Genomic DNA, 20,282 nt, shown 5'->3' with positions numbered 1-20,282 from the left:
TAGTTCTCTGGCCTATCCTTTAAGAAGTTGATTTGCCATTTTTCTTTGAGGATAGTCACAGTAAATACAAAAAGAAAGGTCTTGGGATCATGAGTATGCTATAGGGTTTCACTTGTGTGGTCCACAATAAGCCTCAGTAACATGTACAGAACAGCCCAGAAGCCATCAAAGATCACACACAGCTGGAGGCAAACTATTTTCTCTAAGAAGTGGAAGGCACATTTTGAAGCACAGACTGGTGCTTGTGGTGCAGTGCATATACCTGTTCCTATTCCCTCAGGTTTTTGCAGGCTTTATATTGTTTCGAATACCTGCCAAGTATGTCTGGGTGTGGGACATGTGAAATGGCCATTTCAAACCAGTTTCAACTTTCTTAAAAAGCTATGTCTGTCAATTTCCCTTGCAGAGAAAAAAAATATGTTCAACTGGAGTGCTGAATTTGTATGCCTGGTACCAGCAGTCCATGTGGGAATCCTATCAGGGTTACTGCCAGTTCAAGTAGATCAACAGGAGCAACAACAGTGTTATAACCAATTATAATGTTATAACCAATTATAATGATCAGTATCTCATAGCATCAAGAGGCTCTTGTGGCGCAGAGTGGTAAGGCAGCCGTCTGAAAGCTTTGCCCATGAGGCTGGGAGTTCGATCCCAGCAGCCGGCTCAAGGTTGACTCAGCCTTACATCCTTCCGAGGTCGGTAAAATGAGTACCCAGCTTGCTGGGGGGTAAACGGTCATGACTGGGGAAGGCACTGGCAAACCACCCCGTATTGAGTCTGCCAAGAAAACGCTGGAGGGCGTCACCCCAAGGGTCAGACATGACTCGGTGCTTGCACAGGGGATACCTTTACCTTTACCTTTATCTATAGCATCAACCCCCCATTCTTGTTATTATTGTGTTTTTAACTGGGTATTAATGGGGCTTTTATCGTGGGGGGGTGTGTATTGGAATTTGTTTTTGTAACGAGCCAGTTTTGGCACGAGCCAGTTCGCCAGGAGCAGCGGGCAATAAGTCAAATAAACAAACAAACAAACAAATTAGTTGCTACTTCTACCATGAGTTATCCCAACATCCACGTGACCATGCACATTTCTTATTTATTCTGTCTACTGCATTATAATCTTGACCTTCCTCCAAGAAATATATTGCTCGTTCTCTCTTATTTTGCTTTAACAGGTGCCTTATAAGGTCAGGTTGAAAGAGTACCACAGAAGGGATAAAAACTTCAAAGGGCTAAAAACAAAAACCTAGCTGAAAGGCAGTTAGGAACCAAAAGGTTGGATGTCTGCACAATGTAAATCGTAACATTATATAAACACTAGCAAGAAAGCAGGAGCAGGTAATCAGGGGTTGTTTGTAGTTTGGCAGGGCTCCCTGTGTCTCTGTATGTCTCTTTCATGCGCCTGAGAGCAAAGTGGCTAGCGTCTAGAGAAGGAAGGCAGGAGCTGGAGAGGGAGGGCCAATCAGGGCAGGAGCTGGAAAGGGATGGCCACACCCTGATTGGTCCTATTCCATCTTGGACAGCCAGGACACTCTCCACCCCCAGGGCTGTTTCACAAATATTAAGAGGAACAATTGATAAGGATTTATTGTGTGCAACTTACAAAATTAAGAATACACAAAGCCCATAGGCTAATCACAGGAAAATATAATATGCCTCATTCTTGAGGAACCACACAACACACCTCATAGAAACAATTCTTTCAGTTCTTACAGGTTGCCTGAGAAAGGAGGAAGGTGGGCTGCTTACATGAAGTGAAAAGTTCAGGACCAACTCCTTGGCATAAACATCTGATCTTACTAAGCCATCTCAGCTGAAATGTATGAGACAGGGAGCTAAGTGATTTCTAGTTCTGGCTGAGTGCTGGGACAGACCAAACAGGAGGCTTACAAGTAACCACAATGATGTTGAGTCCATAGATAGCGCCTTCTAGTATCAGTGAGAGCTATCCAAGGACAGTTCCAATTCTACCACAGCAAACAGGCAACTCAAGGACCACTTTGAGGTCTTCCTTACCAGAATGCTCTCCATGTTGAAAATCCAGCCCCACGTAAGGGAAGGCTGACAGCTAGCCCCTCTGGAAAGTTCTGAATTCCAATCCCAACTGCTAGATTCCTGTGAATAAAATGAAAAAGACTATAGATGATATACAATAGAAAATGATTTTGTATATTGGGGGTGGGGAGGAGGAATAAGAGACATAAGGTTATGATACTTGGAAGAAAAATTCTTGTTATTAAGCATCTCTTTTTAACATTAGCATTTTCAGTCCTCAGGCCCAACACAATGATTCTTATGTTATGGCATCCAACTCTTATTTGCATCTTCAAAGTGTTGTATATAATTTACTCAACCTTAACAATGCCCTAAGGAAGTAAGGCGATGCAGAGGTGGGCGAAGAAATTACTTGTCACAAAAAGGGAGATAGCAAGTTTAAAATAGCCTCCCGTGTCAAATTCCAAGGAGCTGAAACACACAGCAGAGGCAGCAACATTTTCTTTAAATGTGTTAATCTCAGCAGGTATAATGGCTTCTATAGACACATAACATAAGCTGCTGAATGCTGTATTTGGAACTAGGATTGCCAGCTCTGGGTTGGGAAATACCTAGAGACTTTGGTGGTAGAGCCGGAAGTGGGCGGGGTTTGGGGAGGGGAAGGACCTCACTGGAGTATAATGCTAAAGTCCACCCTCCAAAGCAGTCATTTTCTCCAGGGGAACTGATCTTTTTAGCATGGAGATTACCCGTAATTCTGGGGGATCCCCAAGTCCCACCTAGAGACTGGCATCCCTATTTGGACCAGGACCCAGCTAACAAGAAACTGAAGGAACGGCAGGAACAACATGAACAGACAAGAGAGTGGTCCCTCATGCTTGGCTGCTCAGACCAGGAAGTAGGCCTAATCTGAAAACTTTGACAGGGTGTAGGGACTGTCACATTACTAAAAAGGTAAAGGTATCCCCTGTGCAAGCACCGGGTCATGTCTGACCCTTGGGGTGACGCCCTCTAGCGTTTTCATGGCAGACTCAATATGGGGTGGTTTGCCAGTGCCTTCCCCAGTCATTACTGTTTACCCCCCAGCAAGCTGGGTACTCATTTTACTGACCTCAGAAGGATGGAAGGCTGAGTCAACCTTGAGCCAGCTGCTGGGATCGAACTCCCAGCCTCATGGGCAGAGCTTCAGATTGCATGTCTGCTGCCTTACCACTCTGCACCACAAGAGTCTCTATGTCACATTACTAGCTCTGATCTATTGCTGAAATGATACTTCTGATTGTAAATGCTTTCCCCCTTATTTAGCCCGAGTTCAAAGTGAACCCCTGTCTAACTCTACATGTGTCATTCAAAATATTCATGAGAGCTAGGGTCTGGAAGTAGAGCTCCAGTTTCTCGCTCGCCCACAAACATTTTGTGCTAATTATGAAAGCCTTCTGGATCCATAAATTGAAAACAATTCAGCCATTCGGATTGAAGATATAAACTGGCAAAGTGTACAATAGTGTATATGTTCTCACTTTATAAGTGGATTTTACTTGGATTTTAGTAAAGCTTTTGATAAGGTTCCCCATGATGTTCTGATGGATAAGTTGAAGGACTGCAATCTGGATTTTCAGATAGTTAGGTGGATAGGGAATTGGTTAGAGAAACGCACTCAAAGAGTTGTTGTCAATGGTGTTTCATCAGACTGGAGAGAGGTGAGTAGCAGGGTACCTCAGGGCTCGGTTTTGGGCCCAGTACTTTTTAACATATTTATTAATAATCTAGATGAGGGGGTGGAAGGACTATTATTATTTTATTATTATTATTATTATTAGATTTATTTCCCGCCTCTCCTGATAGGCTCGAGGCGGGTCACAACAACTAATCCCATTAAAATTCCCATTAAAACATCACTCTACTAACATGGCGGCTAAAAATCCCATCCCTCCCCCAATTATTAAGAGGTGAAGAGGAAAGGATAGGGGAGTAGCGTACACTCCAACTCCTAGGGGGGGAGCGATGTCCCTGATTTGCTGACCCCAGCCTCAACCATAGACCTGGTGGAAGAGCTCCGTTTTACAAGGCCTGCGGAAAGCTGACAAATCCCGCAGGGCCCGCAGATCACCCGGGAGCTCATTCCACCAGGTAGGGGCCAGGACTGAAAAAGCCCTGGCCCTAGTCGAGGCTAGGCGCGCTTCCTTCGGGCCGGGGACGACCAACAGGTTCTCACCCGCAGAGCGTAAGGCCCTGCGGGGGGCATAGAGCGGTAGGCGGTCCCTCAGGTATGTGGGTCCCAACCCGCGTATGGCCTTGAAGGTTAAAACCAAAACCTTGAACCGGATCCGGGCAGCAATTGGCAGCCAATGCAGCTGCCTCAGCACCGGCTGGATGTGGGCCCTCCAAGATGTTCCAGTGAGGACCCTGGCAGCTGCATTTTGTACCAGCTGTAGTTTCCGGATCAGGGACAAGGGTAGGCCTGCGTAGAGCGAGTTACAGAAATCTATTCTGGAGGTGACTGTCGCATGGATCACTGTGGCCAAGTGGTCAGGGGACAGGTAGGGCGCTAGTAGCCGGGCCTGGCGAAGGTAGAAAAATGCCTGGCCCGCTACTCTCTTGACCTGAGCCTCCATAGTCAGGGAGGCATCAATGGTCACACCCAAATTCCTAGCTTGGGGCACGATGGTAAGTTGTACCCCTGCTAGGGTGGGTAAACGCGCTATCTGTTCCCGCCCCCTTCCCCCCAGCCACAGGACCTCCGTCTTGGAGGGGTTGAGTTTCAGGCGACTCTGCTCGAACCATTCTGTCACTGCTTCCAAACATCTGGCAAATGGTTCCGGGGGGGAGTTCGGGTGACCGTCCATTAGGAGATAGAGCTGGGTGTCATCAGCGTACTGATGGCAACCCAGCCCAAAGCTCCGTACCAGCTGGGCCAGAGGACACATAAAGATGTTAAACAATGTGGGGGAGAGGACCGCACCCTGAGGGACCCCGCAAGGGAGTCTATAGGGCCGCGAGAGCTCTTCCCCCACAGCAACCCTCTGGGACCGGTTCTGGAGGAAGGAGCGTATCCAGCACAAGGCTGTGCCCCGTATCCCCGTACCGGCCAGGCGATGGACCAACAGTTCGTGGTCCACGATGTCAAAGGCCGCCGATAGGTCTAAAAGGACCAACACGGCTGACCCGCCTCTATCCAGCTGGCGACGGAGGTCATCCAGCAGAGCGACCAAAACCGTCTCCACCCCGTGGCCAGGGCGGAAGCCAGACTGAAATGGATCGAGTGCTGAAGTTTCCTCCAAGAAAGCCAGAAGCTGGTCCGCTGCCGCCCTCTCCACCACTTTGCCCAGGAACGCTAAATGCGACACTGGGCGGTAGTTAACAGGGTCCAGCGGGTCCAGCGATGGTTTCTTCAGGAGAGGGTGGACCACCGCCTCCTTGAGCCGCTCAGGAAACTCTCCCGTACTCAGGGAGGAGTTGATGATGTCTCTGAGCTGGCCTCCTATCTTCTGGCCACCTCCCTTGAGGAGCCAAGAAGGACAGGGGTCAAGGGGGCAGGTGGTCGCCCTGACTGAACCTAGCAACTTGTCCACTTCAGAAGAAGAGAGCCGCCTGAAGCCATCAAACCTCACTACCAATGGCGGCCAACAGGTCTCCAGTTCATTCACTGTATTAATTGTGGAGGGAAGGTCGCGGCGGAGTGACAAGACTTTATCCGCAAAATAGCTCGCAAATGCCTCGCAGCCGATTTCCAATTCTCTAGTGTTTTGGCGCCCCTCAAGGGCGGTAAGTGATCTAACTATCCTGAATAATTGGGCCGGGCGAGAGCTTGCGGACGCGATTTCCGTGGCAAAAAACTCACGTTTAGCCACTTTCACCGCCATCTCATACGCCCTCATAAGCGTGCGATAAGATGTTCTTGTAGCCTCGTCACGAGTCTTCCGCCACACTCGCTCCAGTCGTCTCACTTCCCTCTTCTTCTCCCGGAGCACCCCCGTGTACCAGGGGGCCCGTTTGAGTCAAGGGCAGAGAGGACGTTTAGGGGCGATGTCATCTATGGCGGCCGTCAGGCGGGACTGCCAGTCCCCCACCATGGCCGCAAGTGAGTCGCCAGGAGGCATCGGGTCCCGCAGAGCATTCTGGAAACCGAGCGGATCCATGAGTCTCCGCGGGCGGGCAAAAATACGCCCGCCGCCCAACTGGGGAGGGGGTGGCATCTCGAGCCGGGCCCGCAGGGCATAGTGGTCTGACCATGGCACAGCCAAAGCTGTATCCAGATCCACCTCTATCCCGGAGCCAAAAATCAAGTCAAGCGTGTGGCCGGCGTAATGGGTGGGCCCAGCAACAAATTGCGAGAGCCCTAGTGTCGCCATGGATGACACCAGGTCCCCGCCAAGTCCTGAAGAGGGCGCATCCGCGTGGACGTTGAAGTCACCCAGGATTAGAAGCCTGGGGAAAGGCAACGCCCAGGCGGCCGCCGCCTCCAGCAGGCACACTCCACCCCACCAATTTCCGGCCCCGGGAGAGCCCTGTAGGAGAGAGCCTCCCGGACCAAGATTGCCACCCCCCTCCTCTCTTGTGGGTCCGGGATTGGTGAAGAACGGAGTATCCTGCTGGGGCCAGTTCTCTCAAGGCCACCTCCTCTCCATCTCTCAGCCAGGTCTCCGTTATGCACACAAGGTCAGCCTTTGACTCCGCAAAGAAGTGTTGCAGAGTCGCAGCCTTGTTCTTGATCGACCTTGCATTGCACAAGACCAATGTCGGACCCACTTTCCCCTTAGCCTCCACCCTCACATCCCTGGGGATGGGACGGAGGTTAGAAGGGGATCGAGCACACCCAGAGCGCTGGTCGTGTTTCCACGGCCGGGCCCTATACGGGACACCAGTGCTCCCTACTCATCAAGTTTGCAGATGACACCAAATTGGGAGAACTGGCAAATACTCCGGAAGATAGAGACAGAGTTCAACAAGATCTGAACACAATGGAAAAATGGGCAAATGAGAACAAGATGCATTTTAATAAAGATAAGTGTAAAGTACTGCATCTGGGTCAGAAAAATGAAAAGCATGCCTACTGGATGGGGGATATGCTTCCAGGTAACATTGTGTGTGAACGAGCCCTTTGGGGTACTTGTGGATTGTAAACTAAACATGAGCAGGCATTGTGATGCAGCGGTAAAAAAGGCAAATGCCATTTTGGGCTGTATCAACAGCGGCATCACATCAAAATCACAAGATGTCATAGTCCCATTGTATACCGCACTGGTCAGACCACACCTGGAGTACTGTGTGCAGTTCTGGAGGACGTAGATAAAATTGAAAGGGTACAGAGGAGAGCGACAAAGATGATCTGGGGCCAAGGGACCAAGCCCTATGAAGGACTTGGGAATGTTCAGCCTGGAGAAAAGGAGGTTGAGAGGGGACATGATATTTGAAAGGTTGTCATTTGGAGGAGGGCAGGATGCTGTTCCCATTGGCTACAGAGGAAAGGACACACAGTAATGGGTTTAAACTACAAGTACAATGATATAGGCTAGATATCAGGAAAGAAATTTTCACAGTCAGAGTAGTTCAGCAGTGGAATAGGCTGCCTAAGGAGGTGGTGAGCTCCCCCTCACTGGCAGTCTTCAAGCAAAGGTTGGATACACACTTTTCTTGGATGCTTTAGGATGCTTAGGGCTGATCCTGCGTAGAGCAGGGGGTTGGACTAGATGGCCTGTATGGCCCCTTCCAACTCTATGATTCTATGATTCTATCACAGTTTCTGTGTTCTATTTATTTATTCTTTCTGGATATATCTTTCTCTCCCCCCACCTCTTCCTTGCACACTGACATTTTTCTCCTCCCTCAATTGGAAACAATGCCTGATTGCATCATTCTGTTATTTTAGACAGGCGTATTAAAAAGATTCAGAGTAACAGCATTCCACCTTAGGAGACTATGGAGAAAGGCTGGCTCATACAGGATACTCACTGGATAGTGGAAGCAAGATGTTATTCTTGGGCATTATATTGCTGTGTAACTTTATAAGTATCATAGGGGAATTTCTAATAATTACATGCTTATAAACTTTATAGGTGCTCATCTGGACCGGGGCCTGCTTTAGAAACATAATAAGCCTCACAGAATTTTATCTGGCCTTCTGGTCCATAGAATCAATTACTAAGTAAGCTTATAAGACTTTTGAAACAGTTTTCCCTAACTGATTTATATTATGCTATTATATCACATAATCGCTTGGAGCGATTATATCAATCACTAGGAGCGATTGAGGGCAAAAGAAGATGGGGATGACAGAGAATGAGGTGGCTGGATGGAGTCACTGAAGCAGTCGGTGCAAACTTAAATGGACTCCAGGGAATGGTAGAGGACAGGAAGGCCTGTAGGATCATTGTCCATGCAGTCGCGATGGGTCGGACACGACTTCGCACCTAACAACAACAAAATTATATCACAGCTTTTCTTCTTCTTTCCTTTCAGAGATCCTTAGTGTCCTAAATAGTTTACATTATATATTATTGTATGTAAAGGAGCCAATTGTATATCTATATTTCTGGCCCTGTATTTTGTGTATGCTGTTTGGTGTAGTGGTTACGAGTGCAGACTTCTAATCTGGCGTGCCAGGTGTGATTCTGTACTCCCCCACATGCAACCAGCTGGGTGACCTTGGGCTCGCCACAGCACTGATAAAACTGTTCTGACCAAGCAGGAATATCAGGGCTCTCTCAGCCTCACCCACCTCATAGGGTGTCTGTTGTGGGGAGAGGAAAGGGAAGGCGACTGTAAGCCGCTTTGAGCCTCCTTCAGGTAGAGAAAAGTAGCATATAAGAACCAACTCTTATTATTATTCATGCCTAACCATTCATAAAGGCAGCCATGCCAAAATATGCCTGGTCAGTGGAAGCATTAGTATGAATGTACACTTGGATTTTAATGAGGCTATATTTTAAGTCTTGGGTTTTTCATTTTAATAAACATGAATATTCAATTTTACAATATGTTCTAACCTACAGAGGCTTGAGCATATTTTCCTTAATCATTCTTCTCTACCAAGACTGAGTTGTCTCCTTGGACTGCTTAAAAAGGGTGCATTCAGTGATTCAGAAAGTGTCTCCTGCCATCCTTACAGGCCTTTAAGGCAGGCATAGCAAAAAGTGAAAGATGAAAACATGCCCAACTGCACTACAGGCATTTGTGGTTTCATAAAATAAGAGGGAAATGGAAGCTTGGACTGGAAGTTGTTTGAAATTGTAACCCATAAACCTTTCTTTGCAAATATAAGATACAAGCAGTCGCCATGTATCTCTCCACCATATTTTCCTTAAAGAAATAAAGACTCCTTATTCAGCTGATCAAAATCACTGCATCAAAGGAATTAAAGAGAGAGAGAGAGAGATGTGGACAAAACCGAGGAGGTGTAATGAGGATGATCCGGGGCCTGAGGATCAGGCTTTGTGAGGAAAGGCTAAGGGTCTTGGAAATATTCAGCCTAGAGAAGAAGAGGTTGAAAGGGGACAAGATTATTCTCTTTACGTATCTGCAAGGTTGTCACTTGAAGGAGAGCAGGGAGTGGTCCCTGTTGACAGCAGAAGATAGGATCCACAGTAATGGCTTTAAACTATGTATAGAATAGGACCAGCTAGATATCAGGAAACATTTTTTCACAGTTCAGCAGGGAATCAAATGCCTAAAAAGTTGGTGAGCTCTCCCTCACTGGTAGGTTTTTAGCACCATCTGGACAGATACTTATAATGGATGTTTTAGGCTGATCCTGCATTGAGCAGGGGGTTTGATCTATGATTCTATGGTTCTAAGAAAGGAAAAGAAAATGGAAAGGAAACTGCATTAAACTTATGACTGAAGAGACTTTGCTTAAAGAAGACAAGTACATGCTGGAAAAATAGGCAAATGAGAAAAAGATACAATTGGATAAGTGCATAGTCCTACAAGAATGAGCAGCACGCATATTGGATGGGAGATACATTTCTGGGTAGCAGTGTGTATGAAAACGAGATCTTGGGGTACTTGTGGACTGTAAACTAAATATAAGCAGACAGTATGATTTGGCAGTAAAGAAGGCAAATGCAGTATTGTGCTGTATCAACAGAGGTATCACATCAAAATCACAAGATTTCATTGTCCTAGTGTATACCACATTGGTTTGTATTCAGTTTCACTGGCATAGTAAGCTTAAAAGGACTATCTCAAAGCACAGGAGAATTTTTTGTTTGAGTGGAGAAAATCTCATTGGAAATGTATCCATTCAGTGTGATGCAGCAGTAAAGAAGGAAAATGCACTCTTGGTCTGTATCAACAGAGGCTTCACATCAAAATCACGAAATGACATAGTCCCCCTGTGTAGGCTGCATCTGGAGTAATGTGTAGAGTTCTGGGGGCCTCACTTCAAAAAGGAAGTAAACAAAATTGAGAGGGTGCAGAAGAGAGTGATCTGGGGCCTGGGGACCAAGCCCTATGAGGAAAGGTTGAGGGAGTTGGGAATGTTCAGCCTGGAGGTTGCCAGGGAACAGAATTGCTGTCTTTTACATATTTGGAAGGTTGTTGCTTGGAGGAGGGCAAGGAGCAGATCTTGTTAGCAGCAGAGGAATGGCCTTAAACTATGTGAAGAATTATATTGGCTAGATATCTGGGGGGGGGATCACAGTTCAGTAGTGGAATAGGTTAAGGAAGTGGTGAGTTCCCCCTCACTGATGGTCTTTAAGCCTCAGCTGCTTATCATGCATGCTTTAGGCTGATCCAGCATTGAGCAGGAGGCTGGACTAGATGTTTTGTATGGACCATTCCAACGCTATGATTCTACTGCTTGCACCTCCCTTTCTACACAAAGTTGTCTATGTGATTTAAGTGAGGATAAAACTGGTACACAAAGGAGCTCTGTGTACTCACAGATGTCAGCATAGCTCAGGCCTAAACAAAGAGATGGTGCCCTGTCTTGTGATCCCCACTTTTGTCTCGTTTTCTGATTCTGAGGTTAAGGAATCACTGATGAAGGACTGAGCTTGTAGCATCTTTTAAATGATCTTGAGAGAAGAAACGCAATGAAGTCAAAACGAGAAACAAATGGTGAGTTTTGGTACATCAAACCCTTGACGCTGGAATAAACACAATAACTGAAGGTTGGCAACTCTAACCATCACGAATAATATCTTGGCATATCTCTCTACCATTACTGCTATGGGAGGAACTATTCATTCTATTAATCAGGAACTGAATGCCATTTGCATATCCCGTTTTACACAAATAAATGGGCTTTTAGGACATTATTTTCTACAGAACTTAACTGAAAACACTCATACTTTGGAGTGTTAGGAAGTACAAGAACACTCACCAAACACACCAGGAGCAGCTATCTAAGCCACATTTTTTCCACCAGACAAAGCTGACCAGAAAGAGTCCACCAGTTTTGATGGCCCCTCCCCATATAGAACTGGAGAACAGGGCTTCCTTCTCTCTCTCTCAAAGTGGCCTCAAATCTCTTCACAAAGACTGCCTTCATTCTTTTACTCTGAGAAACCTCAGCAGCTGCAAGAAAGATCCTTTTCTGATACATTAAACACTTGTTTCCTCTTAGTAAAATCAGACTAGTGATGGGAGGGGGGATCCCTCTGAGTTGTTTAAACTTTTTCAGTGGCTGAGAAAGGAGGAGGCATGGCTGTGAATTTTCTTAACCAGGACAAGCAATTACAATAAAAGGAAGGAGAGAGACACAGGGAGAAAAAGTGTAGAGAAAACATCTCTCCTCGAAAACAGTAGGGCTGCTGTCTGCAAGCTTCCCTGCCCCCTACAACTGCCTCTCCTTAGCACAAAGCAGCTATTACTAGCCCTAACCACAACAAATTAATGGGTGGGAGAGGGAAGTGTGAATAGAAGGGTCTGTGAAAAAAGAAACCACGAAGTTGCCATCAAGACTTCCTCCAAAAGAAGGCAAAAGCTACACTGACCTTTCCCTACCAGCTTGTCTTAAAGCCTCTAGGGAGATCAGTTTCTGTTTGGGTGGCAGAACAACATCCAAGACTAGTGGCAACTTTAAGACGAACAAAGTTTTATCCTAGGCATTGTTTAGGTAGCAGCTTTCTCCCAGGATGGGTGGTCAGGTGTAAATTAAAACAAGAGGGAGATACAGATGAACTGGAAGAAACCCAGGAGACGTGTACATAGGCACTCACAGACTCCTAGTTGCTGTACTTTTAAGATTTTTTTTTAAATGTAAAGTTTATTCTTTTTTTTAACTATATCATAAACAACATTTAACATTAACCAACCCTTTCCTCCCATAAATCCACCATATTCTCTCACACTAAACAGATGGGGACAGGGTGAGAAGCTTTGGACCTGAAGCTACAAGTTATACAAACCAAAATCTTTTATCTTATTTTAGCATAATTTTCAGAATAGAGTCTGACCATTTTGTTTTGTTTTTGAAACTGGGGGTAGAAAATAGTACGCTAAGTGGCATTAACTTTGGAAGCCACTTGGGTACTTGCGCTACCAATATTAACAAAATCATTTGGGCAAAAAAAACAAAAAAACAAAGGTAGGCTATCCACGTCCAGGAATAAACTTCTGGAGACCATCCTACTGGAACAAATGACCTGCTGCCACTACAGACTTGTTGATGTGTTGACTGTAAGAGCTGGAGACTCCTTTCTCTCCAGGTGCTCCTGGAAGATGAGATGCCCCAAATGGAACACACCCAATTCCAGACAGATGGCATCCTGGATTGTCCCCTCTCTCAAATTTCTAGTATTACAACTCTCTAAGAGTGTCTCCTCAAATCCCAAAGCTTGGAACCAATGTGCTGGGCTTTTCTGCATGCCTAAGCAAAGACAAATTATTATTGTGGTGATTGTACAACTCTGCTCATGCAAAACTACACATTTCCTTTCATTGAGTCTTCTTCTACAGACTTATACCTAGAGGAGTAGAACCAAGAGCTTGGAGAAGGGGGGAAAAAAACAAAATGCCTTTTCCCTCAACCCTTGTACAGGCTCTACAAGACCATGTGGAGAGGCCAAGATAAAGGCTGCACTGTGCATGCCAGAAGCATGGGGATTGCCACCATCTTGGGGAATGCATGGGAGCGGTCACTAGCCAAGATACACAGGAACTGTGGCTACTACCAGAAAAGATTTGCACAACACTTGCAGGAGTCACTCCTGAACAAGACTTCTCAATGGAAGGGAAGGCAAGACAAGTGGGATGCTCCTGAGTACCCCCCTGAGGCCCTTATAAGAGTTTTGGCATGTAACCTCTCAGCCAAGATAGAAAGAGGAATTTAGTTTTGCAAGGCAATTGTCTGTGACCACAAGCTACCATGTCTGGCTGCCCATAGCTGCTAATCTGGGAGGCTTCTGCCTAATTTTTCCGCAGCTACCTGCTGCTGCTTCACTATGGTGCTTGCCTCCCACCTTCACTTTTATGGAACTAAGGTGTGATCTCTAGCTCGGACCTTTTGCTTACTTTTTTAAAGTACAGGCCTTCAGTATCTTGCTGGTGATGTTGTGAGGCTTAGGTGCTGGAATGCGCAGTCATGAAGCCTGGCACCTTTTTTGAGAACTGGGCTGTGATCCATTCTGCCATTTTCTGTAGCCCAGAGCCATTGTTTCTTCCACTCTTACATGTCTCTTGTCCCAAACAATAGGGCTTAGCTGAGTTTCATTCATGGCTCCACACCACTGGCCAAGGAGGACTGGGTGTGACTGCTGCTTGCCTCTCATCCCAGGCAGCAAGACCTTCAACTGTAAGCACTCCATTGATCACCACTTGCAGCTAAGGAAGAAAAACAGGGTTGCCACCTCCAGGTTGTGAATTACCTGGTGAGTTTGGACGTGGATCTTGAGGATGGTGAGGTCTGGGGAGGGGAGGGACCTCAGCCAGAGTCTACCTTCTAAAGCAACCATTTTCTCAGATGCCACCACTTGGAGGTTGGCAACCTTATAGAAAGAACAACTTGCCTCTGTCGGGTCTTAAGGGCCAGAGACCTACTATCTGCAGAAGGAAGAAGATGTGAAAGTATAATTAAATCTGTAATCTAGTAAGAGCAACATTATCCAGACAAGGCTAGACGGGTTGCCGAGGGAAACCCCTGGGCCTTGGGATGAATGGCCCAAAAGCAGTATGATCCTCCCTGTAACCAAAGAGGGCCCTTCTGCAGCAACTTAGAGTGACTGGATTACTGCTTTCCATGATCTTTTAAAAGTCAAGTAATTAAACTGTTATTATCAGCTTCAGTGAATTTTCTGAGGTAATATCTATTTTGATTTTTAAAGAAGCTAATGAGAAGTATGATGTACATTCATTAAAATCCTGATTACTAAGGACAAAGGGGAAAAAACTGCTCTGGAGAACTAAGGCTGCCAACCACCAGGGGAGGCCTAGAGCTGTCCCATAAGACTCCAGACTACAGAAATCAGCTCTCTGAAGTCTATGGCGGATTTAGAATGTGGACCCCACTGAAACCCCCACTGAAACCGCCTCCCCTTCCATCCCCCAAACCTTCCCCAGGACGTAGCCTCAAATCTCCAGAAAATTCCCGGCCTGGGATTGATAACCCTAGGAGAACAGGGAGTACTCTGTTCCTGTATCCCCTTTGCCATGTCATTGATGTTGATGATTGGTAAGATATAGGAAGAAAAAGTAAATAAAAAGGTATAGGAAGAAAAAATAAAGAAAAAGGTATAGGAAGAAAAAGTGAGCTTTGCTGTTCCTCTTAATTAAAGAAGCCTTCTATTATATTAATTGCCCTAATTGGAGACCTATCCACTGCATCCTTTAACCTTACACAATTTGTCTGCCAATTGGCATGGTGTCACCCTGGAAACCTCTAGTTTACTTTTAAATAAATGGCATCGCTGCTTATTTGGAAGATCAAGATACAGAAAGCCTTCTATAAGCCTTTTTTTTTTGAAGGGCCTATTCTTTTGAAGAGTGATTATGAAAGTAGGCTACATATTATTAACAAACCCCTTTTCACTACAGCTTTCAATTCCCTACAGTGTATAATGTGCATGTGTATTCTTGCATGGCAGGGCCCTTAACATACTGTTTTGATTGTTATCGCTTTGCCATGAAAGGACTGATTGTTTTGGGTTCCTATGATTACATCACGGCTTCCCATTCTGGTTGCCTGTCAAGGTGTTTGATTGGAGCTTGCAGGTGGGAAGGAGTCCTGTGGTAAGCCTTGAGCACTTCCCCATACCTGCCCTACCTGTTAAACGCAGCTGCCTTAGCACGCAAAACTTCTATTCCCCCACTCCTTTTATTGTGAACTTTCACGAAGGGCAGGCAAAGAAAAAGAAACAGGGAGAGGTGATAAGGAAACAGACAATTTATTTTAGGTTTTGAATCCAGAGAATCTTAAGGTATACATTTGGTTACCTACATGTGACATTTAAATATTATTGGATGATCTTCTCCAGAAGCAAGAGCACATTACTGCGGTTGTAGTCCCTGATCTCTCAAAATACGTCTGACATAATATTAAATGATTTTAGCATTCTATATCTTTACTCCAAAAAACCAATCTACTGAATTATGTTAAAATGTATTCTTTGGAGCTCAGCAGAAACTAAGGAAAGGGAGGAAGAGGGGTATGTTTTATGTAAAATTTACAGTGACAAAAATACACCCTTGGTCAGTTCTTGGGACGAAGCCAAAAGAAAGAGAAAGTATTTACAGTAAAGGTGGGCAATGAGGCCATGGCAGTCTTCAATGTAAAATGGCACCCATCATCACCCCCTCCAGCAGAGGAGGAAACCCAAGCTACTTGCCTTTTCTATTAATTTAACTGTACATTCAGAACTGCCTCCCCCATGATAAGTACTTCTAAAAGCTACAATAAGGGAAACACTCCTGGCATTTCCCTTAAGACTCTAGGAGGCAGTACATTTCTCTCTCTCTCTCTCTCTCTCTTTCTCTCTCTATGTGTGTATGAGTGTGTGTGTGTGTGTGATTGATTGATTTCAGAATCATAGAGTTGGAAGGGGCCATACAGGCCATCTAGTCCAACCCCCTGCTCAACGCAGGATTAGCCCTAAGCATCCTAAAGCATCCAAGAAAAGTGTGTATCCAACCTTTGCTTGAAGACTGCCAGTGAGGGGGAGTTCACCACCTCCTTAGGCAGCCTATTCCACTGCTGAACTACTCTGACTGTGAATTTTTTTCCTGAAATCTAGCCTATATGGTTGTACTTGTAGTTTAAACCCATTACTGCGCGTCCTTTCCTCTGCAGCCAATGGGAACAGCATCCTGCCCTCCTCCAAGTGACAACCTTTCAAATACTTAAAGAAGGCTATCATGTCCCCTCTCAACCTCCTTTTCTCCAGGCTGATCATTCCCAAGTCCCTCAACCTATCTTCATAGGGCTTGGTCCCTTGGCCCCAGATCATTCTCGTCGCTCTCCTCTGTACCTTTTCAATTTTATCTAAGTCCTTCTTGAAGTGAGGCCTCCAGAACGGCACACAGTACTCCAGGTGTGGTCTGACCGGTGCCCTATACAATGGGTCTATGACATCTTGTGATTTTGATGTGATACCCCTGTTGATACAGCCCAAAATGCCATTCGCCTTTTTTTACCGCTGCATCACAATGCCTGCTCATTGCTTTAGCTTTCAATCCACTAGTACCCCAAGGTCTCATTCACACCCAGTGTTACCTAGAAGCGTATCCCCCATCCAGTAGGCATGCTTTTCATTTTTATGACCCAGATGCAGAACTTTACACTTTGTTGTTGTTAGGTGCGAAGTCATGTCCAACCTATCGCGAGCCCATGGACAATGATCCTCCAGGCCTTCCTGTCCTTTACCATTCCCCAGAGTCCATTTAAGTTTGCACCTACTGCTTCAGTTACTTTATACTTATCTTTATTAAATTGCATCTTGCTCTCATTTCCCCATTTTTCGATTGTGTTCAGATCTCATTGAACTCTGTCTCTATTTCTATGCTTCCTAGAGTAGCCAGCCCATGGCAGCTCACAATAGCAAAATAATACAAAGTTTAAAAACATGACATAACCCCCCTCCCGCTCACCCCCCAAACACAAAACTGTTAGGTACTGCCATATGCTGTAGGGGCCCGATCTTCCATATCCTGGCCTCAACCAAATACCTGGTAGAAGAGCTCCATCTTGCAGGCCCTGCAGAACTGAAGAAGTTACATTAGGGCCTTCAGCCAGGAACTCATTGGCCCTGACCCTTAGGTCAGGTGAACCCATGCAGGCAAGGGATCTCCAGCTTGGTATTGCCTGCAGAGTACAAGGCCCTGAGAGGGGCATAAGGGATTAAATGTGCCCCGAAAACATTTGGCCTGGACTGCATAAGGCCTTGAAGGTTAATTTCAAAACCTAGATTCAGCATTCAATTAACCAATGCAGCTGCCTCAGCACAGGCTGTATATGGACCTTAGCAGCTGCAATCTGAATCATGTGAATCTTACACATCAAGGACAAGAGAAGGCCTGTGTGGAGCAAATTACAGAAATCTAGTCTGGAGGTGACCATTGCATGGATCACTGTGGCAAGGTGTTCCTGGGGCACATTGGGCACTGGTAGCCATGCTTGGCAAAGATGGAAGAATGCCAGCTGGGCTACCCTGGTGACTTGGGCCTCCACTGATAAAGAGGACTCCAGAATCACCCTCCACTCCCAAGTTCCTGGCACAGTGCGAGATGATTGGTTTCAGCATCCAGGGTGGGTAAATGTGTTTCCAAGTCTGCTCAAACCGCAGGACCTCTGTTTTGGAGGCATTGAGTTTCAGCCATCTTTTCTTGAGCCAAACCATCACTGCTTCCAATGAATAAGAATTTTCTTAGATTTCACACAAAAAAGATCATGTATTTGAGCTAGAGAACCCGGCATCTGAGAAGAAAGTCTCTTGAAAGAAAAATATCTGGAATGTGGTCAAGGTCAACATAGTACAATTATTCAGAGGAAAAAAGTGGTATTTGTGTCACAGGACTTTCCCCTACAAAGCACCTTGTTAGTTTACGGAACACTTTCCATCCCAGTCAAAGTGCAAAATTGTACTCCAGCTCTCTAGGCTTCTGTTTGATGAGCCTGCGTAGGCTTACTCTGTGTGTGTTCTGTTGGCTGTGTTTGCTCAGTCGTGTAGATATAGCCTCGTGAAATCTTTATGACCATACTCAGGGAGAGATACTTTTTTTTCCTTCTGAAGTTAAAGCAGTCTTTCTCAACTTTTTTACCACTGAGAAACCCCTGAAACAGTCTTCAGGCTTCAAGAAACCCCAGAAGTGACATGATTGTGCAAAATATGAAAGCCAGCATGGTGTAGTTGTTAAGAATGGTGGCTTCTAATCTGCTGAGCCAGGTTTGATTCCTTGCTCCTCCACATTCAGCAAGCTGGGTGACCTTGGACTCATCACATCCCTGATTGTGCTGTTCTGACCAAACAGTCCTGTCAGAGCTGCCTCAGCCTCACCTACCTCATAAGGTGTCTATTGTACAAAATTCACCATATGTGTAGAGTTGCCAGATCTTGATAAAGCTCTTGATTCTATGAAGGTTCAAGGGGGTGGCAGGTTACAGTGAATGATGAATAGGGTTGTTAGTGTCCTGCATTGTGTGTGTGTGTGGGTGTTGGACTAGATGACTTAGGAGGAACCTTCCAACTCTGTTATTCTATGATTCTATGAAATACCTGGAGATTTTTGATGTGCAGCCTTGTGAAGGCACAGTTTAGGGAGGGGAAGGACACCAGCAAGGTATAATGACATATAATATACTAAGATAGCCACTTTCTCCAGTAGAACTGATCTTGAGATAAGTTGTAACAGTGAAAGATTTCCAGGTGCCACGAGGAGTTTAGCAATCCTACCCATGTTTCTCCAGGATGATGGTTTTAGGGGACTTCAGTGTCCATGCTGAGAAGATAGGTATCATACAGAACTTGAATCTGGTGCCTGCCATAGCTACAATGGGACTTTCCCAGTTTGTTATTGATCCCACACATGAAGCAGGTCACACCCTGGATTTGATCTTTGGGGTGGGAATATGTATTGGTCCAGAACAGGCCATGAGAGTGCCATCGTCAGACCATTTTGCCCTGGCTTTCTCAACCAGGGTTTCATGAAACCATGGGGTCTTGATGGCCCTGGTAGTGTTTCCCAAATGGGTAGGAGTTAATTATTTTTTAATTTTTTAAAACTTTCTAAACATTTATCAGGTGATATACCATATTTGGTCATGTCAACCCACCCTCCCCTCCCAAAACGGCCAATGGAAAGGGGAGGGCCCTCAGGTGGGTGTGTACACAGCTATGTTTCCCAACCATATTCTACATGATTATGCTACCTCTGGCATTTCTTGAAGCCTGAATAATGTTTCAGGGGTTTCTTAATGGTAAGAAAATTGAGAAAGGCTGCCATAAATGATTGAATTAATAACTTGCTCCCTCCCTGTATAGGTGGAGAACAGATTCAAACAAACTTATTGGTTTCTGGAATGTTTTGCAGGATCATATACCCATCAGCAATTCAGTAGATATGTTGGTAGAGGACTGGCATAGCCATCTCTTCAAAGCATTAATGAGATTGCTCCCCGATGCCCTCTCCATTCCAATCTCAGGCCCATCTCCATGTATACATTGGAGCTGCATGAATGGAAACAGGAACTGAGACAGCTAGAGCAAGTTTGGTGGGAAACCCGTGACGAAGCTTCAAGAACGTTTTATAAGATGCTTATGAATGCTTATAAAATGGCACTAAAGGCTACAAAAAGGGATTATTTTGCAGCCTCTATTGCCTCCACTAGCTCGTGCCCAGTACAATGATGACATGGCTGGTGAAGAAACCAGTCCTGGGTCCATCCGACCCAGTGAACTATCACAGTGTTTTGCATTTTCCATTTCTGGGTAAAGCGGTTGAGCACGTGGTTGGAAAGAGATTCCTGGATGACACATTAGCTCTTGATCTATTCCTGTCCAGCTTCTGACCTGGCTATGGGGTAAAGACTGCTTTGCTTGCCTTCAAAGATGATCTCCACAGAAAGCTGGATCTAGGCAGGTCAGTGCTGCTGTTTTTTATTAGATTTAACAGGAGTGCTTGATGCTGTCAGTTATGGACTACCTAGCCAATGTGGGGATTCAAACGAACTTCCCAGCAGCATGCCCTGTTATGCAGGGTTCTACAGGGAGCCATTCTCTCTCCACTGTTGATCTATATGCAGCCCTTTGCCCAGCTGGCCTGGAGTTTCAGGCTGTGGTGTCTTCAATATGCAGATAACACTCAGCTATATCTGGTGATGGATTGGTTGCACTCCTATTTGCAAAAATCCT

The 20,282-nt window shown here is 45.6% G+C and overlaps 1 protein-coding gene across 23 annotated transcripts in view; it reads right to left on the bottom strand.

Annotated features, from left to right (window-relative positions):
- The window catches only part of SLC39A11 (solute carrier family 39 member 11), a 402,448-nt gene that overhangs the window by 34,884 nt on the left and 347,282 nt on the right, over positions 1-20,282 (bottom strand). For all 23 annotated transcript variants that reach the window (XM_077328331.1, XM_077328329.1, XM_077328324.1 and 20 more), the window contains one exon: positions 2,020-2,118. In XM_077328331.1, the coding sequence (XP_077184446.1) occupies positions 2,020-2,118 (99 nt within the window). The remainder of the gene's footprint in view (positions 1-2,019; positions 2,119-20,282) is intronic.

The sequence above is a fragment of the Paroedura picta genome, chromosome 3, assembly GCF_049243985.1.
Source record: "Paroedura picta isolate Pp20150507F chromosome 3, Ppicta_v3.0, whole genome shotgun sequence".
In the NCBI taxonomy this organism is placed as follows: domain Eukaryota; kingdom Metazoa; phylum Chordata; class Lepidosauria; order Squamata; family Gekkonidae; genus Paroedura; species Paroedura picta.
This window is presented reverse-complemented; position numbering and strand designations above follow the sequence as displayed.